The sequence below is a fragment of the Magallana gigas genome, chromosome 6 (assembly GCF_963853765.1).
Source record: "Magallana gigas chromosome 6, xbMagGiga1.1, whole genome shotgun sequence".
Lineage (NCBI taxonomy): Eukaryota > Metazoa > Mollusca > Bivalvia > Ostreida > Ostreidae > Magallana > Magallana gigas.
In genome coordinates, this window is record NC_088858.1 from 46448374 (window position 1) to 46473213 (window position 24840).

The 24840-nt window shown below is 35.2% G+C and overlaps 2 protein-coding genes across 3 annotated transcripts; both read left to right on the top strand.

Moving 5' to 3' along the window:
- Positions 1–4024: 4024 nt before the first annotated feature.
- LOC105326889 (NAD-dependent protein deacetylase sirtuin-2) lies at positions 4025–9839 on the top strand. Its single transcript, XM_011427114.4, has 15 exons — positions 4025–4333; positions 4570–4661; positions 4772–4796; positions 5159–5317; positions 5419–5525; positions 5910–5966; positions 6088–6156; positions 6829–6952; positions 7140–7205; positions 7545–7600; positions 7877–7953; positions 8198–8255; positions 8383–8447; positions 8557–8623; positions 8980–9839. The coding sequence occupies exons 1-15, from the start codon at positions 4309–4311 to the stop codon at positions 9313–9315; spliced, it is 1383 nt and encodes a 460-aa protein (XP_011425416.4). The 5' UTR covers positions 4025–4308; the 3' UTR covers positions 9316–9839.
- Positions 9840–11013: 1174 nt separating this feature from the next.
- On the top strand, positions 11014–18819 carry LOC105326890 (uncharacterized). 2 transcript variants are annotated; one of them, XM_011427116.4, is made up of 6 exons: positions 11014–11392; positions 11997–12151; positions 12433–14270; positions 14589–14823; positions 16172–16273; positions 17670–18819. In XM_011427116.4, the coding sequence occupies exons 2-6, from the start codon at positions 12010–12012 to the stop codon at positions 18188–18190; spliced, it is 2838 nt and encodes a 945-aa protein (XP_011425418.3). In that variant the 5' UTR covers positions 11014–11392; positions 11997–12009; the 3' UTR covers positions 18191–18819. The 2 variants fall into 2 exon arrangements, with proteins under 2 accessions (XP_011425418.3, XP_011425417.3); XM_011427115.4 differs by having other exon boundaries at positions 11016–11392; positions 12433–14438.
- The last annotated feature ends 6021 nt before the right edge of the window (positions 18820–24840 follow it).

Consider the following 24840-nt stretch of genomic DNA (forward strand, 5'->3'; position numbering starts at 1 on the left):
CACAAACTCGGTGCTACACACGAATACACACACGAACTTTGATCATACATACACTGGATATGTCAGAACCTCGAGCATACATGACCTGCATACAAAATCGTTGGTCCATTACAAACTGTGGATCTAAGAACCACGAGCATTATAATGGTACCTGAAGATGAAAGAACGCAGACAAAAGAGCCTTCATAACCACGAACTCGGTGCTACACACAAATACAAGCACAAACTTAGATCATACATACACTGGATATGTCAGAACCTCGAGCATACATGACCTGCATACAAAATCGTTGGTCCCATACAAACTGTGGATCTAAGAACCACGAGCATTTTAATGGTACCTGAAGATGAAAGAACCCAGACAAAAGAGCCTGCATAACCACGAACTCGATGCTACACACGAATACACGCACGAATTTTGATCATACATACACTGGATATGTCAGAACCTCGAGTATACATGACCTGCATACAAACTCGTGGTCCCATACAAACTGTGGATCTAAGAACCACGAGCATTATAATGGTACCTGAAGATGAAAGGACCCAGACAAAAGAGCCTGCATAACCACGAATTCGGTGCTACACACAAATACAAGGACGAACTTTGATCATACATACACTCTATATGCCAGAACCTCGAGTATACATGTCCTGCATACAAAACTTGTTGGTCCCATACAAACTGTGGATCTAAGAACCACGAGCATTATAATGGTACCTGAAGATGAAAGAACCCAGACAACAGAGCCTGCATAACCACAAACTCGGTGCTACACACGAATACACACACGAACTTTGATCATACATACACTGGATATGTCAGAACCTCGAGCATACATGACCTGCATACAAAATCGTTGGTCCATTACAAACTGTGGATCTAAGAACCACGAGCATTATAATGGTACCTGAAGATGAAAGAACGCAGACAAAAGAGCCTTCATAACCACGAACTCGGTGCTACACACAAATACAAGCACAAACTTAGATCATACATACACTGGATATGTCAGAACCTCGAGCATACATGACCTGCATACAAAATCGTTGGTCCCATACAAACTGTGGATCTAAGAACCACGAGCATTTTAATGGTACCTGAAGATGAAAGAACCCAGACAAAAGAGCCTGCATAACCACGAACTCGATGCTACACACGAATACACGCACGAATTTTGATCATACATACACTGGATATGTCAGAACCTCGAGTATACATGACCTGCATACAAACTCGTGGTCCCATACAAACTGTGGATCTAAGAACCACGAGCATTATAATGGTACCTGAAGATGAAAGGACCCAGACAAAAGAGCCTGCATAACCACGAATTCGGTGCTACACACAAATACAAGGACGAACTTTGATCATACATACACTCTATATGCCAGAACCTCGAGCATACATGTCCTGCATACAAAACTTGTTGGTCCCATACAAACTGTGGATCTAAGAACCACGAGCATTATAATGGTACCTGAAGATGAAAGGACCCACACAAAAGAGCCTGCATAACCACAAACTCGGTGCTACACACGAATTCACGCACGGACTTTGATCATACATACACTGGATATGTCAGAACCTCTAGTATACATGACCTGCATACAAAACTCGTTGGTCCCATACAAACTGTAGATCTAAGAACCACGAGCATTAAAATGGTACTTGAAGATGAAAATACCCAGACAAAAGAGCCTGCATAACCACGAATTCAGTGCTACACACAAATACAAGCACGAACTTTGATCATACATACACTCTATATGCTAGAACCTCGAGCATACATGTCATACATACAAAACTCGTTGGTCCCATACAAACTGTGGATCTAAGAACTACGAGCATTATAATGGTACCTGAAGATGAAAGAACCCAGACAAAAGAGCCTGCATAACCACAAACTCGGTGCTACACACGAATACACGCACGAACTTTGATCATACATACACTGGATATGTCAGAACCTCGAGCATACATGACCTGCATACAATATTCCTTGGTCCCATACAAACTGTGGATCTAAGAACCACGAGCATTATAATGGTACCTGAAGATGAAAGAACCCAGACAAAAAAGTTTGCATAACAACGAAATCGGTGGAACATTGTATATACGAATACACGTACGAACTTTTATCATACTTACACTGGATATGTCAGAACCTCGAGCATACATGACCTGCATACAAAATTGTTGGTCCCATACAAACTGTGGATCTAAGAACCACGAGCATTATAATGGTACCTAAAGATGAAAGGACCCAGACAAAAGAGCCTGCATAACCACGAACTCGGTGCTACACACGAATACACGCACAAACTTTAATCATACATACACTGGATATGTCAGACCCTCGAGCATACATGACCTGCATACAAAACTCCATGGTCCCATACAAACTGTGGATCTAAGAACCACGAGCATTATAATGGTACCTGAAGATGAAAGAACCCAGACAAAAGAGCCTGCATAAGCACGAACTCGGTGCGTACCAAGGAAGAAACGCGTTTTTTCGCGATAAAACTTTCGCGAATAAACGCGTTTGTTTCGCGAGTAAACGTGTTCGTTTCGCGAATAAATGCATAACTTTTGCGTAATAACGTGTAGCTTTCGCGAATAAACGCGAAACATTTGCGATATAACGCGTAACTTTCGCGGATAAACGCGTAACTTTCACGATTTAACGCGTAACTATCGCGAATCTTTTGCGACAAAACGCGAAACTTCTATATAAATAGTGTCAATCCATTAAGAAATCTAATGAAGAACAATGATTGAAAACAAACACAGTTAATTTTAGATAAATACTTATTATTCAGTATTATTATATCATCCGTTTTACGTTGATTTATCATAAGAAAATTATCTATTTTTATATATAGATATAAATAAATCTAATGAAACTTATACAACTATTAAATGTTAGATGTTCCAAGTAGACATGGAGGTAGAACATCATTTTTCATTTGTTTGCCGACCCTGTACTTGAACAGGCACTGTATAATTATCTTTTTTTAATGTAAAATAAATATAAATTCAAACGTAAAAATCTTTAAAATCTTACTACTGATTGTCAAACGCCATGTGTGATAAATGTAGAGGACGAATTTATGTTATCTAAATTTGAACAAAGTGCCTAAAAAGTATATAATTTAAATTTATTTCAATTCACAACTTGACTTATTTTTCTGATATAAAGCCGTCAAACTAGACGTTAACTTATGTCGCGGCGATATAACGTATATAACGTTTTGAACAATGATATTCTTTCAATTTGACAGTAATATTTAATGAAACTTTTAATTCGAATTAAAATTGTCATAATGCAAATGTTAAATAATGTATGATAATACAGCACTGATGAGAAAATTAAAAGTGCGATGCATTATGTCGTTTGAAAATTAGCAGTAAGATTTTAAAGATTTCCCAAGATTGAATTAATATTAACTTGTATGAAGTTTATCACATTTATTCATATCTAAATGTATGAAAGATTTTGTTTCATTTAAAACTAAAATGTGTTTGTTTTCATTTTTTGTTCTTCATAAAGGTCTTTGTAAAAAAATGTCAATATTTATAAAAAGTTTCGCGTTTTTTTGCGAAAGTTACGCGTTAAATCGCGAAAAGTACGCGTTTTATCGCGAAAGCTTCACGTTTATTCGCGAAAGTTACGCGTTTATTCGCGAAAGTTTCGCGTTTATTCGCGAAAGTTACGCGTTTATTCGCGAAAATTTCGCGTTTATTTGCTAAACTAACGCGTTCATTCGCGAATTTTTTATTACCTACGAAAATGAGTTCAATGGGCTTTCGTAGACTACGCAATCGGTGTTTATTTATTTCGCTTGAACCAGCGTCCTTTTGAACTTGTTTTGATGCAAGAAATAGATAGTTACATTCTACTGAAAGTCCAAGGCCTTGTTAAAGTCAAAATGGTTCTAATTTTATAGTTGCTCTGCAATATTGGTCGGGATCGGTGTTCAATGCACATATATTATTTGTTTGTAAACAGCAACCACCAAATGACCATATAAGCTCCCAAATGTTAACCAACTACCAGGACTACTATAAGTGTTTGATTACATGTATATAGTATAAGGGATATACACGTACATTTATTAGTATTATACTAGTGGTTCGTTTTTTATAAGGAAGATTGAAATTAAATGTTGACAAATAGCACCACCTGACCGATTATATAAATAGATTATGACGACATACTTTAAATATCCGATTTATAACGATTGCAAACTTGACAATCTATCAAATACCGCATGTGAGGATAGTCTTATTACTGTGTAGAGATGACAGACTTTAAAAGTGAAAAAAGTAAGCATGTATACTCTGTCTGTCTCTCTCTCTCTCTCCTCTCCTCTCTCTCTCTCTCTCTCTCTCTCTCTCTCTCTCTCTCTCTCTCTCTCTCTCTCTCTCTCTCTCTCTCTCGTATTTAGTGGACAAACAAATTGCATGTCATTGGTGAAGATTTCATGAGTATGTGTACGATATACTAGTATATATTTTCGGTGACGTTTCGAACCAATCTCGACACTTTGTTACTGGTGTAGTTGCAGATCCAGAAAATGTCAGTTATCATTCTGATATTGAATCTAGTGGTTCAACGGAACCTCCTCAAGCTGTTTCCAAGAACAAGGACAAGGTCAGTTTTATCTGTACAAATGTGACTCAATCTAAATCGACCTATTATCTTTTTTTTTTACTTAAATTGAGGCATTTAATTTAACCTATCTATCTATTAAATTTGTTTAGAAACCGGAAAGGGAGCTGACCAAAAGTATGTCCTTTTTTTCTTTTACTCGCAAGATAAAACTAGATGCTAGTAATTTGTAATACGTGCATTTTAGGTTAATGGACAAGGGGTATTGGAATATAGTATATGTTCATAAAAGGGGTTATTCTATTGTGAAGGACGCTCTTCATAAATTGACAAAAAATTCAAAGCGTAAAGAAATCTTCTATCATTACAATAATAAAAAAACGATCCGAACTATTGACACTATATGATCAGAATATGTTTGTTTTAATTTCTTATTTGAAAATGATCTAAATCATGGTAGATTCTTTGTAATTTGAGTACTAAAACGGACGCTGAAATGTGTAATGGGATGGAACCTCATCCTTTGTATGCTCGTGTAGGTGAACTATTTCTCCGAGAGTACATGGCAAGGGCGCTGGGACTGCGGCCGCCGCCCAAACAAATCCTATCTACGGTCAACCTTGAGGGAGTGGCCAAATTGATATCAGAGGGAAAGGTCAAAAAGGTCATCACTATGGCAGGGGCGGGTATCTCCACGTGTGAGTAAGAATAAAGTCTTCGGAAGAACACACACACACACAGACAGAGACAGACAGAGAATTTTAGTAAAGTAAACCAACAAGTAATTCATTTTTTCCAGCTGCTGGTATTCCTGATTTTCGCTCCAAAGGGACAGGCGTATACTACAATCTCGACCAATTCAATCTTCCCGACCCCCAGGCATTGTTTTCCATCAGTTACTTCAAGGTCGGTTAAGTCTCACTTATCACGTACGAGTATACCGTAACCCAACTAATATTCGCCGGCGATTAATTTTCACAGATTGCGTAGACCTGTAATTAAATTCATATACCAATAGATCGAGTTACTATAAATGGCATATTACAGGACTGGTACATGTACATGTATGATAAATTAACATATCGTGTATATTAACTTTTTTTTCATAAACTACAAACACCCAATATTTTTGCTATTCATCGAAATCCCGCTCCTCTTGTAAGAACGCTTAATAGTTTACAGTTTATACTATACAGCGTTCGGTAATATTTCTTGCTTTCTACATTTGGAAATGAAAATACATGTAAGAAATCGCAGTAAATTGACTTATTGAAACTGATTTGGTTTCAGGAGAATCCTGTACCGTATTACACAGTGCGGAAGGAGTTACTACTGGGGAATTACAAGGCAAGTTTATACCCCCTTTGTGGCATGGGAATTTAACATTGACTCATATTAGTTAAAGGTATAGCTTGTTTGTAATAATGAGCTAAAAGATAATCCATTTATTTCATTTTTTTTTAATTAGCCTACCCCATGCCATTATTTCATCAGAATGTTGGCAGAGAAAGGCGTCTTACTCAGACACTTCACACAGGTAAGTACAGGTATTTACCATTATTTACTATTATTGCTGAAGTTGAAGAGTTGCGTAGCGTTTCTAGTCTATGCGCACTGGCCTATGATATGTTTTTAAAATTATCATGTATATTAATATCAAGTCCTGACACTTTGTGTAGTGGATAATGGGTTGGAATATTTCCCGTGACAAAAGAGGCTTTCATATCCATAAATGTACATGTAGATAAATGTCCTTGTCCATTTATACGTCAGAAATCACAGTTTAAATGTCTATGCGCGCATGTTTGCTCTTTCTTAAAAAAAAAAAAAAGAGTTGTGGGCGCTTTACCAAAATATGCTGAACTCTACCAGGAAGTTTGCCAGTACAAAAGGCTACAGTTGTTAGGTCTACCAATGTATTGCACCTAGATATTTTCTAACGGTAAATCTATCACGGCACTTACCGGACATCATTCATAGATCATATTTTAGTCAATTAACAAAAAGAGTTTGCATAAATTAGAAAGGTCAATTTATGAAAATTTAATACGTAATTCGACAGTTAGAATTTGTCATCTGACTTGGGTAGGGATCTCTGATCAAAGACCCTCGATAACTAGGCATGTATGTAGTACCTCCAAACAGTTTTATTAATTCAGCCGTGATTACGGGCATCCATCAGTCAATTAATCAATTGATCACTTTACAGAATATCGATGGCTTGGAGAGGGTTGCTGGGATAGATCCAGATTTGTTAATGGAAGCACACGGATCAAATCAAGTCGGGCACTGTATAGAATGCTCGAAGGAATACACAAATTTGTGGATCAGGGGTCAGTGCATACCTTTAATACTTAACACAGCAGTTTCGTTTTACTTTGCCTGCAGGTTGATCAAACGAAATTAAAATTTTGTTGCGTTGAGAATTTTTATTTTTCACACGGGGAGCGCATGACCCGAGTATTCAAACCTGCGCGCGAAAATATTTCTCTTTGGAGCTTATTATTAGGAATTTTACAGATTGTTTAAAGAGAGACGAAATTCCAAAATGTACTATAGAGTGCTGCACTGGGACAATCAGACCAGGTATGTGTACTTACCTTTTCTACAGTGTACGTGAGGTTATATGCCACCCTGAGTCCAGGCAACAAGCCCATAAACTGAGACCCCTTGACCCAAGACAGACGAACAGACAGCGTGATTATGATGAAGTAGGCCGCAACTATTTTTTTTCTCCTCTACTGTTTTGTTGTTTATTTTCGTATTTTGAGTCGAACTTTTCAAAAGATCGTTATAGATAAAACAATATTCAAACTATTTGAAGATGTACACGTTAAATATACTAGTACACATAGATAATTATATTTATTTGATAAAATATCAAAACAAGATGACTCCAGTGTAGTATGACCTTTCTGTTGGCAGATACCGTCTTCTTTGGCGAGCCCCTCCCCAAGAGATTTTCGGAACTCGTGGACCAGGTATCAGTTGATTTAAAAAAATTACGGATTTTTATTCTTTAGTAATTGATACTTCACAGCATAGCAAATAATATCTAAAACTTTAAGGTATACCTGATAAGTAATGTTTGACCACTTAACTTAATTTTCATTACGATATGCATGAATTCCTAACTAATCTATCTCCATGGAAAACTTTAATTAGATTTACATACCGGGTAATTTATTTATTGTTTTTGAAATTTCATATCTATATAAAGTATTTCGCATAATTCTGTTGGATGCAAATATTTGCAGGATTTCGAACAGTGTGACTTGCTGATCGTTCTTGGAACGTCTTTAAAGGTTCAGCCATTTGCCAGTTTGATAATCAAGTACGTGTTTATAACTTTCACCCCATGACTCTTATATCTAAAGATTTTGGCCACAATGCAAACCACTAGAACTTTGAATATTCATCACAACCAGCTGGAGAGAGAGAGAGAGAGAGAGAGAGAGAGAGAGAGAGAGAGAGAGAGAGAGAGAGAGAGAGAGAGAGAGAGAGAGAGAGATTTTTAATCAAAACAACATGCATAAGAAATCTCGGTGACTCCATCTTTTTCTGCGTTGACTTTACAGGGTTCCTGAGGAAACGCCCAGACTGTACATCAATTTAGAGAAAAACGCGTCAGAGGCGGTGCGTAATCACTTCAATTCTTCTTCTATCTCTATGCTTTCACTTTTGTCAAAATATAAAAAATTCTGTAAAGATTAATTAAAACTAAAAAAAATATATATTCTTTCTATTGTGTTCTTGATTTTAGAAACATCCCCTTACTATTTTGGTGTTTGGCGGTGGATTTAAATTCGATGACGAAGATAATTACCGGTGAGTACTCTCTCTCTCTCTCTCTCTCTCTCTCTCTCTCTCTCTCTCTCTCTCTCTCTCTCTCTCTCTCTCTCCAAGATAGTATCAAGTGTATCCCATTTGATTGTAGCGATGTGTTTCTTGAGTCTGCGTGTGATGATGGCTGTACCAGGTTAGCGGAACTTATAGGCTGGAAAGTAAGTAACATCACGTGACACCGATATCTTTACATAATGTATCTATTTACTATATGTATATACATTGTCGAATTTTTTGCAGTTGTAGATTTAGGATTTTTCAGAGGGGACAGGGGGTTGTTCAATGTCTCGGTTTCTTATAAATTTTCTATCATGTAAATTAACTAACTCTCCCAAATTTCGAAGGCGGGTCGGGACCTCGGCCACACCCCTTTCTAGATCCACAAATGTTGTGATTTATGTGTAGTGTTTGTTTTAAATTTTTAAAAATTCCACAATATATTCTGATTCAATTAAAAAAAAATCGTCTGCAAGTCGTCATTTTATATGTATTTATACGTATTTGTGTTAAATAGGATGAGTTAACAAACCTCGTGGCATCTGAGCATGCTCGGCTCGATAAAGAGTTTTTAGAGGAAGCACAAAAAGAAGCCACGGAACTTCCGACGCAAATGTCCCATCAATTATCAATAAAAGCCGATACAAAAGTACCACCCAATCAAATTCCGATGAAAACCAATCCCAGAGAATCACCCAAGCAGAAACCGTGCCTTACAGAAAAGAAAGCAGAGATATCCAAAGCAACAATTACTTCTGTTTCAGCCTCGGGATCATCCAACCAAAAACCAGGCAATGACAAAAAGAAGCAACAAACCAAACTCTCCACAAAACATATGAAAACTAAAAAATGATATGGTTTTGTGGGAGAATTTCCAAATATTTTTGCTTGATAAGCAAATTTTAGGAAGGCACTTTACTTTGAGTTCGCACTCAGTATATTCATGCATCTTTTCATAGATAAACCTTTTCCGTGCATGAAAAGCAAACGGAATCGCCAATGGGCAATAATAGATCTAGAGCTGTAAAGAAATGACATTCGTTTAAATATTTTTGAATACATGTTTACTTACTGTTTATTCGAAGGCCTTCAAAATATAATGAGTGTATATCTTCGTGAACTTGATCGAAATAGTTTTATCGGCATGAAAAACAACAGAAAGCTTTGGCAGTCCTAATACTACATTCCGTCCATGTAACTTTGGTGTTTATACGGGTTATGAAGGAACTGATCATTGCAGAACAGTTTTGCTTGTATATTCTTCTTTTCCACTTTAATCTCTAAAAGTGGCATTGTGTACTAATAATACATACAAATGTACTTAGAATCTGATGCTAATATAACTCAATAATATCATAAAATTAATACTTTTGTGTTCCAATGACTTAATTTTATAAACTTTTATTGGTTCTTCGATTTTTACAAATATGCAACTTTCATGGAAAATAAATTATTGAGATAAATTTACAGCTACTGAGTATAATTCCCCTCGATTTCTTACGAAACCCAAGGCGACTAAAACTGACAGGAAACTGACAGGACTGAAATCTAAACGCCCCGTTTATCTGCACGAAATGATCATGATGATGTCAGACTCAAATTCCCATAGCTGTTTCTTTTAGCTAACGTACTGATGTACAGTAACAGTAATTTATTGAATTTTACTTACTTTTTACAATCTATTCGTTAATTAAAAAAAAAAAGATGCAAAAATAAACAATAAAATACTTTCTTGATTATTTATGCGGGTTACGAAGGTACTGTTCATTGCAGAAAAAATTACATAACCCGCGTTAACGTTAGCGAGTTGCGTTTTTTTTTAACATGTAATATCGCCACCTTCATATCCTAGTAGTAGTAGTATCTTATTTAAAAAATATTCAATTTTTTCATCACATACTGTTAAGTTAAACATTGAGCTCCTAAGCGACAGACATCGGACAAATTTAGGGCATCAATTTAACCCAAAGGGACACAAAATGAACCCAAAAGGACTCGGGAAAATTCCAAAAGGAGCATAAAATGAATTTATAAATTTCTAATAGTCCGGGGTTTTTGGGGTGTTTTTTTTACTATGATTACACATATTTCAAATTTTATACGGAAACTAACATGGAGATCTTCTCCAATCTTAAAATGCGAGATGTTTTGTCAAACATTGAAATATTTTTAATTTAACATTCGAGTCTTAACAAATAACTATAATAAAAAAAAATAGATCAGAAACACATGCAACAGAATTAGAAATTGATTCTTTGTGATATATGCATTACAACCTATGAGGATGAATGGATTAAGTACATCTTAACTCGAATTATGCCATATGATATAATTCACTTTTACAAACATAAAGCAAGTAAAGAATTTGCGTTTATTACTAATGCAGTAAATGAATCGGCTCACGATTTCAACAATCGCTCAAAAATACATCAGTAACTGACTGTTAGTGTTATGTTAGTGGGATTGCAATTTCCTGCTAAAAACATTTGAAAAGTTGCAATATTGTGCAAGCATTAGAAGAATTAATACAAAATATTTTAGAATTATTAGATGTTATGATATATGTCACAAATATCATTATGAAAAAGATTGTCATAAAAAGCGGTCGGAAATGTTGACTTGGAAATCCCGCCATATTGTCAAATGACCTTGGGATGTCGAGCCCGATTGGTTTACAAATGAGAAAATAGTGCACATTCTTTTTCTATAGGCGTCTCACCAAATACTTTGATAAAATATCACAATAATTTGATTATTTTATTGAATATAACGTTGATCAAGGTCCATATATAACAATATATCAACGTGTTCTGCGGAATATATCAAGTTTTAAAATCCCTACGCAATTTCCTGGTGCTGTCTCCTGAACGAAAAGAGAACCAGTTTAAAAGACTTCGCCCATCACTCTATCCAAAGACGAACTGTATATGGTAAGGATTATTTCTTGTTTGTTTTTAATGAGTTGTCGGTCAGTGGTATTTTTATTATTACATCTTTTGATTAATTTGATATTTTATTCTTATAAATTGTATTTGCGTTTCCTTTTTGTTTATTGGCAAGTACGATTTAGCTTCACTCTTTCTGTCTTTGGACGCCATCTTTTCTCTCTTTCCATTCTCCCGAAAACAAAAATAGATGATCAAAACATGAAATTCGTGAAAGGGGACTGTATTTATTTGTTTCTGTTGTTTGAAAAGCATCAAAATCATATGCACCTTTTAACGTGACTTAATATAAATGCAGTCTTTGTCATAAAAAACTGGATGATGTTATCCAGGGGCGGATCTCAACGTTTAGAAAATTACATATTCTTAACCAAAATTGATCATCGATACAATGCGACATTTTAAATATTGTAGACTAGAAATGATTTTAAATAGTAGGATAATTGCCCATGATGAATTAATCATGAGTTTAATTTCTATAATATTATGAAAAAAACCCATATTTGCTTCAAACCTTAAACAGTTAACTGTTGACAGCATGTTTTCCACTCCAATGAGGCCACAAAATGCACAATACAATTATTTACAGATAACATGCCACAATGGACAGTGTCCCTGGACGAGATTTCCCATACCTTCACCATGACACAAACTTCTGTTCATCTCCAGACATGGAGGAGAGACCGACATCAATGACCTACCCATATTTACCTAACCCAGGCCAGTTTCCCAGCTCACATCCAGGTATTTCAGTCAGTTGATTCCTTGATGATAAGATTTTCTCCTTTTTTCTCTTTCAGCTTTAACTAAAATGTAAATATGATGTTTGGTGTTTTTTTTTGATTTGGTGTCTAGTAGGGGAATGGTGAAAACTTTTAATGACATAATTAACAAAAGACATTGATATACATGTATAGTTAAGTATACATCGTCTTTGAATACACATTCATAGATATACCGGTATATATAACCTCCAGTCTGTGGATAGATATTTTATGATTTAGATTTTTTTCTTATCATTTCAGGACCGGAATTTCCATATCAGCGTTATGATGCCTCGCAGAACCTGGATGCAGTTAGGTCTACCCCTAACCCTCCTCCCCCACTTCTGTTCCCCCACACTTCAGAGGCCCTCAAGGAGGGTCCACCTACATCCCAGCTCAGTAATCTGGCTCACACTAAACTAGTCCCCAGCAACACTGGTGGCATCGACCTGAGCTCTTCGTCTTTGCAGGGAACTCATCTGAAGCCTGGAGCTCTTGTAGGGGGAATCCCTCCCTGCTCCCTCTCCGACAATCAGATAAAGTCTTCTCCCTGTTACAGCCCCTACTTCGGAGGCTTTCACAATCATCAAAATATGCAACAATCTCAGATTAACCAGCTAACAGAGGGCCTCTCCTATCTTCAACAGACAAGACATTTTGCAGAAGAAGTATTCTCATCCCACCATACTGGTGAAAATCTATCATATGGTCCAGGAAGGTCACTCCAAGGTCATTCTAAAAACAATGTTGATCTAGGATCTTGTCACGACAGGTCCGGTTCAATGGCTTTAGGAAGCATGGCTTCTAAAGAAAAGAGCCATTCCTCAAACTTTAGGATCAATGCAGATGCTTTCACCAAAGAAGTAGCTCACAATGGATCGGCAGACAGTCGGAAGTCAGTAGCAGCCAAAGTGTCTGATATGAGAGGACACCCTGGGCATACCACCCAACAGAATAAACCTTTACAGAATGTATCAAACCCCACTCAAAGGAGTCCTTCTAATAACAAAGTAAAATTTCTATTAAAAGGAAATCTTGGGAGACCTTATCCACTGCTGATTAACAACCCCAAACCATTTATAGACTTTTCATTTGAACCTTTCTACCAGTATGATGCAAGTTTGATTGGTGAGGATGTGTATGGAATGGAATCTGGTACTCACAGTACATGGCCATATCATGAATCCAGGCGAAGATTTCCAAGACATATGAACCTCCCTGGAGGGCACTCTAATACCTCTTTCAGTGAAGCAGAGGAGGAAGATGTGTCTGCGAATCCACTGGATTTTCTGAGGGATTTTGTTTTGAATGAAAAAGGACAGCTAAATAACAGTGATCTCAAAAAACTCAAGCAGAAGCTAAACCAGCCATACGCAATAACCTCTCCAAGCTTTAACAGGGCAGCAGCTCGTGCTGTCATGACAACCACTGTTGCTGACAATGCTACCATGGTTACCATATCCATTGCAAATAAAAAGCAAGGACAGTCTAATTCAACAAGCACTGTTGATTCTGGTACTCAAAATGTAATTCCGTCTGCTGGTGGGAGCAAGGTTTCTAAAGATCTCTTTGATGCAAGAAATGAAGAAAAAGAAAACCAAAACCAATCCAATGCAACCAATCGGAACTCAGACCAAAGTTCAGGAGAGGACAACAAGGATAGGTTAGAAATAAACATCCGCATTGATGACTCTCAGTTAGTACAACACGGTGATCAGAAACGTTGGCAGTGTCATCTGTGTGAGAAGTCCTACACCACCAAACACAATCTAGTCACCCACATTTTGGACCACAACGGTATCAAGCCTCACTTGTGTATGGTGTGTGGAAAGTATTTCAAACAGTTGAGTCATTTGAACACCCATATGCTGACACATGATAATATCAAACCTCACGTCTGCTCAATCTGTTCCAAAAGTTTCACACAAGTTTCACACCTCAAAAGACATCAGGCTGTGCACCTCTCAGAGGACCGGCCTCATAAATGTGACGATTGCGGACGGTCGTTTGTTTTTCCCGGAGAGCTACGATTACACAAAGAGAAACATGAAAAAGGAGAGGAAAATCGGTGCACTGAATGTAGTGAAGAATTCAATACAGTAAGAGCCCTCAAGCTTCACATGGGGTACCATGACAATTTCCAAAGTCTTATGTGTAAATATTGCAACAAAGTTTTTCGGTATCCAAGTCAACTAAAAGATCACCTCTTGACTCATGAGGGAGCAAGGCCATATATATGTACAGAATGTGGAATGGACTTTCTTAAAGTAATTATGTTTAATTGCCTCTATAGTATAGGAAACAGATTATAGATAGTCATCTTTTGATAATACATTAGATGAACCTGTTTTCAAATAGCTATTATAACTATTGTGCTCAATAATATGCATGAATGATATCCTTAGATGTAATTTCAGGAACACCACTTGAAAGCTCATGAGTACACGCATAGCGGGAAGAAGCCTTGGGAATGCCCCCATTGTGGGAGGTGCTTCAACCAGAAGGCCAACATGCAGCGCCATCTGTTGATTCACAACGCAGAGCGTAAATTTAAGTGTGAAACTTGCGGGAAGACGTTCACGCAGCCACAGACTCTCAAGGCCCACATGGTGGTCCATGCTGACAAGAAACCACACGAGTGCCATATCTGTGGTAAGGAACAAATAAGTGGTATCCCACTCCTCAATGTTCTTGTATCAAGAATTTCTGGAGAAGTATATCATTGAAATCTGTAGACAAAACACACTTAAAAAATACAAAGATAATGGGAGGTCAGTGTTCATCCCTCTGAGTATGGCCAAATTAATTTGACCTTTTTGCACCTAAAATGCGATTTCAGCCTGATTAGGATTTGTTGTCAGTATTTTTGATTAAGCAAATTTTTTTTCTAGAAATATTGTTTTAATTATGCACAATGGTCATACTGAATAGAGGGATTACGAAAAAATTTGTATGAAGCTGCATGAATTTTTGTGTGACCTTTCTGCACTAAAAATAGACAATTTCTATAATAGTTACAATTTGATTTGAAATAAAAACATTTTGAATATCAAAAATTTTATAAGATTAATCCAGTTTGCCTAGATATGTATTCAGTATCATTTTGATGTAATAAAACATTGGGGTCAATAATGTCAAAATTTAGATATATGGCTTCAAAGGTAAAATTCTCGCAAAATTTGGCCTAAAAAAATTCAAACATCTTCTATATATTTGCATGATTTTATGCTAAACGTCTATCACTCTCTCAAAATTAAGTTTTGTACAAGTCACATAGGACCTATAGAACATGTCACAAACCTATCAAATGTTAAAAATGTGAATAATGAATAAAGTATAATAAAAAGAAAAGTGTACTGAAAATGCATAAAATTGCTTGTTTCTGTCATTTTCGACTAAAAAACCTTCCGCGCTAGAAAATAGTTCCCCCCAAAACTTGTTTGTTTCTTGAATTCATAAGGATTTTCTTTATGAATGTTGTGTAATTATGAAATTAATAAATCATATTCCTTTAAAATATAATGAACATCTGCGCAATGAATCAAAACGTGAGGAGTGAGATACCTTAAGTCAAACTTGACCAATGCATGTGTAGAAGTTCAAAGATCCCATATGAGATTTTTATTACTTCTGATACACATGCACAGTAGTTTTCAAACAAATAAAAAAAATCACGATAACCATAGCTTGATACAGTAACACATGGTTAAAGCAAACACTCTTATAATAAATTGACACTTATAGCAAAGTAATTTTCATTTCCAGTGACTGAAATATATGTTGTTAACTTAATTGATATAACGATTACGCTTATAACGAAGCAAAGTTGTCCATCCATGGCACTTTGTTGTAAGTGTGTTTTACTGTTTAGTGGTATTTTGATTTTGTTAATCAGATCGTATAACCAGTATTCAGTTATCTGGTTGTTTCTTTGTTATTGACAAGCATTCAATTAAAGATTGTTTATTTCATATATTCATTTGTCATATTGTTTTTGCAGGTAAACAGTTTGGTCGACTTCACAATCTGCAAGGTCACATACATATGCACACAAACTCCAAGCCCTATGTCTGTTTCTGTGGCAGCTCTTTCACACTGAGAGGTACAATTATAATTTTTTTATTTTGATCAAACTCTGATAAATATGTATTAAAGATGTTCATGATACATGAAGAGATAGCGATAACCCACAGGCATTCAATCTTCAATAGATTATTTGTTCTCCCAAAGATAATGGGTACGCATTTTTGTAAAAGACTAACATGTCATATTTTTTGTGTCAATTTGAAAATATTTTAATATGAGAAAGTTAATGATTTGCTTTGATATGAAGCATTAAAAAGGTTGAATATAATCATACCACTTTGCGAGTTACCGTAAATTCCTTTTTTTCAAGTTCATCAAAAACAAGACATTTATCAAGAATGTAAATCCCATAAAACAAACCTCTTCAATGAATGACAAATAGTGATGAATACCCAAAGTTTAAATATTTTACATGTAAATATTTTAGTGTGATGTATATCCACAATTTTTTTGGTGCCTGTCCTTGAATGCTAATTTTTTTACCATCAGGTCATACCGGTCATCATTAAAAACTTCAATATTTATCAGTAACTATGATATTTACATTGTGTCCTCTCATGATAAATGAAAATTAAGTGACTGTGTACGGTATATGTCTCAAAATCAGATATTTGTGAATACAAGAATAGTTGATAAATTTAATGCCAGCCTGTTACTTAGTGGAAATGTTGTATATAGTGCTTTCCCCTTCCATTATACTGCCCATCTGTCACTATATCCCTTACTCAAAACATTTTTGATTTATTGCATTCAGCTCTTTTTTACAAATCAAGATAAATTGACATATGTGAGGATCTACCAGGCTTTTTATTCCCCCTTGGACTTTTTTTTATTTTTAAATAGATGGGAATTTTGCTTTATCAAAGATCTATTCAAATAAGAAATACCAAATATTTTGAGTTTTTATGATATGTAGCTATATAGTAAAATACCTATCTACCCACAGAAATAACGTTGGTTCTTATCTGTGGGTGTGAACTTTTAATGAACGATAAAAACTCTCAACTATGACTCAGTCTCTATAGATTTTAAAGGGTCTTCAAGTTTAATGATGTAAGACTCCAAACTACAGAATTAGAACATGGCATTTCTAATATTCCATTGAATTTTGAAGTTAATTGCACTTACGAGTTTTATTTTCTGTCAACATGATATTTATGTCACACAGAAGTATCAGCCTGTTTTAACTCTCCTCACCATTCTGTCAGCAGTAAATTCAAGATGTTTTCCAGATACAGTGTACTAATGATCAGACGAAATTAAAATTTTAGAAACAAACAATCTATTTCTAAATGAATGACAGCATTCTCACACTTTTGATACTTGTAGTATAGATTTGATAGGACCTAGTTGTTATTATTTCTGACGGTAATCTATCATCATTATTTATTAATTAATTTTTTTGGTGTCAGGAAATTTGAACCGCCATAAAAAAGTGAAGCATGGACTGAATGAAAGCACGGAGAATTTGGAGGAGGAAGCAGTCAGTTTTCTGAGTGAGCTCAGCGACAGGACGAGGCCCGAGTCCGAGGTCAAAACAGAAGGACACAAGTCCAATATCCCAGACTCATTTTTATCAGACTCCGATGAAGAAAAGGATTCTGACCAAAGTAACTCTAAGTCCCCAAGGAAAGCCCGAAAGTCAATCCCCCGAAAATATACGTACAAACGAAGGTCACAAGCAGAACCTTCCAATGTCAATTACTCAGAAGACGAGGATGATGAAGATGATGAAGAAGAAGGGGAGGAGGAAGCTGAAATGCTACAGAAAAGCCCAGAGAAGAAAAAGAATCTGCGAGTGAAGAGAAAGAGATTCGAGCCGGAACGAGTGTATGCCTCCGAGGATGAACCTGAAGAATCAGGTGACGAGGATGATGATTATGACCCGAGTCAGGACTCTGATAGCATGGCAGGGAAAAAGAGGAGAGTGTGACCACAGAGTGTTTAACAGACTCCCACAAACTCAGTCTCTCTCTGACTCTAACAAGCTAACACTGACTCAAAGTGTCTCTCTCTCTCGACCAAAACTAGTATTATATGCACGTTTGTATGCAGTTTGTGACCTAATTTACTCGAGGAAAATTCCCAATCATATTAATGGGGGAACAACCAAAAAAGGCAAAAAGTGCAAAGATATTGTACTTTTATTTAAAAATTCTATTTTTCTTTGAAAATAACCAAAAATGTGTGTATTAGAGCACCAAATATGACTTTTGTTATCACTTTATTTAGATTTTTTGCCGAGGTTAGACAAATAGTATTGGTATATTAGTTATGTTCAAACATGTTTTGCCTCAGTGTCAAATCAGCAAGGAGTGGATGTTATTATTTATGAAAATCTGACGGATGTTAGAGAATTATTGGTGCTTGTTTCTAGTTGTAGGGACAACCATGTATTTTAATTTATTTCCTGTGTGGTTCTGCAAAAACCACATGGGCATCATTTACTTAACATTTGTATTTTTTTGTTTTTTTTGTAACAAGGTTACAGTCAATACAGTGTATCCAACTTTAGTTTGCATTGTCAATCAAATAGATTCCTTATTAAAGTTGACGTTGATATAGATCTTTTTTTCTGTAAAATAAACAAATTAAACAGAACATGAATCATCCCCTGTCAAAAGCCAAAGAATGCCCATCAATGTTTAAAATAAAAATCTGAGAAGAGAATGCTGTGGTGTTTTCACAGAAACTTCCGAATCCAGTACATGTACATTTTTTTAACATCTTCATCATAATTCTGTTCTTTAAAAGTGTAAAGAATTTTACAGTATTAGTCTTTATACTCTGAAGATGGCTTTATTAAACAAAATAAGTGAAGAAGAAAATACTTATGACTTTTCTATACACAATAAGCTGCCTCCATTACATCTTCATGATGCCTCTAAAACAACAATGAAAATTGTCAAAGAAAATGCTGTATGTCAAGCTAAATATCCTTCTTTAACTTCTAACCGCATTGGAAAATTCAGAAGTATGATATGATCACACAAGAACAATCCCTTGCTGATTTGAATCGGAAGTACCAGCGCAACATGTAAGGGTTGCTTGCGAGCGCGAGTGGAACTTCACATAGACAGTGTGGTGCAGTGGTGATGTCATCCCAACACCCGCGTCACCGCGATCTCCCCATCAATTAACGATCGCAAGGTGTGTACATCCTTACCTGGTGATCCTAATTGTCTACAGTTAAAGGTATTTAAACAATTTCACGTAGACAGAGTACGTTTATCTTCCTGTAAACGCAATCATGTACTCTCTCTCTCTCTCTCTCTCTCTCTCTCTCTCTCTCTCATGCGTGTTACATTTCGGATAGTCTTCAAAGCACATATAGCTGGTCTAGGCATGATGAAAAATTACATTGATTATAGTAGGTTTTTTTTAACTGTTGTTCTTTCTTGATTTTATTTTATGGAAAGCAAACAAAAAGTCGTGCATTTAGTTGGATCTGTTTGCCTTTCACATGATATTTTTAAACCCTTTTAGACTTGGACTTAGATATTATGTCCCCGATGTTGTCAGAGTCCTTTGACGGTCAACTCTAATCCTTCTCTGGCCTAGACCTCTGATTTGACCTTCTACTTGAAGTCTTTGTCTTGTACAGTTCAAAAGACACTGACGAATTTAAAGGTCACCGACAAACAGACGGGCAAACCAATAGAAATATAGCTTTAGAAATATACTGACTGTATTATAAATGGGAAGTTCTTTAAGATATACTCTCTGAAGATAAATTTAAAGTGTTTCGTAAGTTTTACCATGTAATTAAACGAAGTCATTTCAGGAAGCCGTTGTTTGTTACATAAAAGTGACATTCATTGGTGATATAGACTAAATACCTACAAGTTAATTATTATGTTATGGGACAGATGTGTGTAATTCTCCGCGTGATTGGACAAAATTATTAATGCGTATGGTTCTCACACAAAGCCACCATCTCCAAGAAATCAGAGAATCGGCTTTTTAAAAAACCCCAAAACCAACAAATAAACATTGTGGTATCAATTAATTTGTGTCATAAAACTGAACGAGATTAAAAAATCAAGAGTTGTATCATTACCGAGGTCAAGACTCGAGGTGAATGCGTTGTTTAATTAGTGCGAGGGTGTGAAATTAAGTTATAAACTAATTAATGCAATGAATTATTCATCACATCAAATTAAATTCAAATAAGCTAACAGATTATCGTTGTGGCCACTTTAAAGTCCATAAATCTGGAATAAACATACACATAACAAAATATTATCTAACGATAACTCGTATACGTAGGTCAAACCAAATCTGCAATTATCTAAATGCAAAATAAATTTTAAAAATTGTCATTAATTATAGAAATGCGATTTTTAATAAATTCATTAACTGATATAGCACTGAAGTTTATCATGTATGCTAATGCATTTCTTACAATGTAAGTGACAGTGAGTTAGTCTGCGATATCTCCATAACGGTCAAAATACAGAACAAAGCATTATCAATGTGCAACTATTTTATAACATAACACATCACTTTTTTCTGCAGTAATAGTCATTACCGTTTGAACAAAGAATCTCTCTCTCTCTCTCTCTGTCTCTCTCTCTCTCTCATTATAATTCCGATATAAATATGTTGCATGTTTGCATAATAATATGGACGCAGTTGTGGCAACGCACTTTGAAAATATTACTTTTTTTTGGAAATTTTTCAAAGTGCGTTAGATTTGGGATCAATATTCGACGCATTTTGAGTGCGTTATGAAGGTACATTGACATTGTTATCATCAAGACATTTAACACAATTTGAAAAAATATGTATAAATCACAGGTTTTTGAATTGAATTTCTAATTGATAGTATGATGATAAGTAAATACCAGCGAATCCAATTTAATCCAATCTTTGAAAACGGGGATGGGGAAGTGGGCTAACCAAAGAAACAGGTCAGCATATAATATTCAGCAACTTGGAGTAAATGTAGAGAACGGAAAAAAGAAATGCGCTTTGTTGTAAATTAAGTACAGGGATATTGAAAAAAAACGAACTGGACAAAAAATAATTTTTTCAGTTACATGCTAAAGAATATTCTCTTTTAAAATTCTAATCCAATAGATCACTTCAGTATTAGAAAAGGTACAAACATTTGACAAACATATAATTTTATTATACTTTCATGTTAAATACTGAAATCTGGTTGGTTTAGACGCAGTTTGTAATCCGTTCTATTACCCTCAGCCTTAGCAACACACATGGCAACGGGTAACACAACGAATTGTTACATGCGCGTAAATTATTCGCGTACTGTTCGCCGTAAAATTAACTTCATTTTTATATAAAAGCAGTAAAATTTTCTCTAAAATTAAGACATTCAGTATATAATAAAATAAATAGTGCCTGTTTGGGAGGGTAACGGTTGAAATTGACACCCCTCTTTTCTCGGGGTGTCAATTTCAACAGTTACCCTCCCAAGCAGGCACTATTTATATAATAATGAACTAAACAAATAAGCATAAGGGTATGTGTGTGTGTTTGTTTTTCTAAAAGATCATATTGTTTTTGATAAACATAAAAACGTATCATTTTTTCACATCATTTTTGTTTACAAGCACATGCAATTGAATCCAATTTAGATATATTGTACATTGATCTTCATTTTCAATGTATGGAAATTGTTTTCGTTTCTGGCATGGTCCAGTGTAATTTCCGGCAGACAAAAAAAAAAGAAGAAGGAAAAGACAGTTGCTAAACGATCCAGTTCTCCCGAGTTGTTCTTGTATGTGTAGATTGTCAAACTACGTAAGCTTATGAGAAAAGAAAAAAATTCTAATCGAGAAACTGTTTATCAAGTTAGCTGAGAATGAATTTGGATATTTTTAAATATATCACATTAAGCTTGAAATAAAGATAAAATAACCATTTAATAATGGTTATATGGTTATTATACCGAGCGCAGCGAGAGGCGGGCGAAGCCCGCCTCGCGAAGCGAGGATTAATGGTAACACGTATATATAAGAAAATCAGTGAAAAATGAAAGTTGAGTCAGGGGTACTAAGGCCAAAAAAATTTTCTTCCAGCCCTGGGCGCCGCCATATTGGCAGCCATTTTGTTTTTTAAAAGTTAGTTCGATCATTGATTGACTGGTACTTATCGATGTTTATTGCCCCTAATTAACTTTTTAAAATATTCGTAATACGGAGGCCCGTTGGTGCCACAGGAGAAAAATATTTTATCTGGCGGCCGCCATATACTTTTCTGATAAAACCTGGCTTCCTGATGCGCGCGCATGTTTTAATGGGAGCTTTTTAGGGAGTTGTGGATACACTCTAATTTATAAGTTTTATTAATAATTTCTGAAACTTGACATTAAATATCAATTGCAGAGCTTAGGGTTTTGAAAAACTGGTGGAGTTGAATGTATAGTAGACTTTGTTAAAATCTAAAATGATTTATAAATTACTTTGTGCCTTGTATTGTACATATAATATGTTGTAAACATGGTATTTTATAGATGATTCTGAACTTTTAAAACTGAACTAAACACCCGTTCAGGAAATCTTAACATTAAAAAACCTTAACTTGAGAGGACTGTTATGTAAACATGTATAAGTAAAGGAACGCACTGCCTCCTATATGTTTTAATTTGGTATAAGAATTTACCAACGCAGATTAAAGTCAGTTTTATTGACAGCTAGTACAGGCAATATTATCACGAGAGCGGATCCTGCTATGACTTTATAAGGATAAACTAGGATAAGTGTGTACTCGCATTCGTGGCCATAAAAATGAAACTATTTAACTGACTGTGTTAAAAGCTTATTCCAAATCACAGTAAACTTGAAAGGCAGTACAATAAAAAGATCGTGATCGGCCACAGTCTCTCTGGGTAAAAAAAAACCCGTATGGTCAGTTAAGAGACTTTATATGAATGACATGACTGATGGTCAGCATACCAAATTCATGCGTGAGAACACATTGGCTAGAAAAACCTCAAACAACAGACACACTGGAATTACTTAATTTAATACTTTCCTGAGAGTTTTTTAACATCGACAATATCAACGCAAAAAAAAAAGAATCAAAATGCGTTGACAAGGTCCCAAAATTAAAGCTCTTTAAAAACATTTTTCAAAGTTCGTAATTTTTCAAAGTGCGTTGTAACGTAGAATTTATCTATAGACTTAATGGCATGTCAGAAACAGACATAAATATGACAGTATACATGTGTATAGTTTTGATTGAATTTCGCGCTGTTTGATATTGCATCTCAAAGTCAAATAATAATTAAGGTTTTTATTCTCGAAAGCCAGTAAAAGACCAAAAATAATGTGTTACCTAAATTTTGACCGTGTATTTAAAATCATCTAAGATATCATATCTATGAAATGCTGATTTCAACACATTTACTGGTTATATCGGAAAACAAAAGCTATCGATTCTTACAGCATATTGCTAACTTTTTATAACGATATATCATGTGATTAAAACCTGGTTTTACTACATGTATATATATCTTTTCATTAAATAAGCCTTTACGACTTTGGTACTACAAACCACATGTACGATAGCTTATTTTTACGTATCCATCATTATCATTATTATATTTTTGTTCAATACCTTTTTCATTATTAATAAAAAGTTTTAAAAAGCGGACTGAGGGAGACAGTCGGTGGATTAGCCCGGGGGGTATAAGAGATAAATCGTCTTGTTTACCGAACTGACTGCTATAAAACGCATTATTGATGTTGATATAATAAGGTCAGTCGCGTGATTGACACGTGCCCTGCACTGCACAAACGTCAGTTGTAGTTCCATAATTTGGAATTTATAGAAGGAGGTGGAAAGTCACAACCTTTGATGTTAAATGTTTATTTGGAAACCGATGAACAAACAAACAAGGCAACGCTGCAATTACTACATGTATTTGTATTATTTGATTTTTGTATCTTGTTTACTCTAAAGCCATAACATCCACAATATCTAAAATTAGATAATGTATGAAAAAAAAAATATATTTACGAGTTGACTTATTGAAATTATACATTTTTTGTAATTTTTTCTAGTTCATTTTTTCTTGTAAAATAACAATTTTAATTTCAATGTATAAATAATAGATAATCAAACACTTCAGTAAGACAAGTACGATGGCCTTTTTCATTTAGATTCAAAAATTCTTTTTTCTGGAACGTTCAATTAATAATACCTAAATCGACTTTTATTTCAGTTTTTATGTGTAATTTTCTGCATGATAAATGCCACTTAATAAAATAGTTTCTCTAAAATTTGGACAACAAAACAGCTAGACTTTTACAGTATTCGGTTCAAGCTTGTATCACGTCGCATACATATCTTTACAAACAATATCAACCTCTTAACGACATAAAATTGATTTCTCAATTCCGTTCGACATAGATCGATTTGTCAATAAAATACATATAAAGAATTAATTAGAGTAATTAATTAACTAGCGACGAATGACGCCTCATCACCCCCTTGAACTTCCCCTGTGATGTCTCAAAGCGACAAAAATCCGTAAATCTGGGGAGTGACGGACTGTGACGTAGCGCGCCTGCGTATTCACCTCCCCAAGTACTCTCACCTGTAAGGTGAGATCCC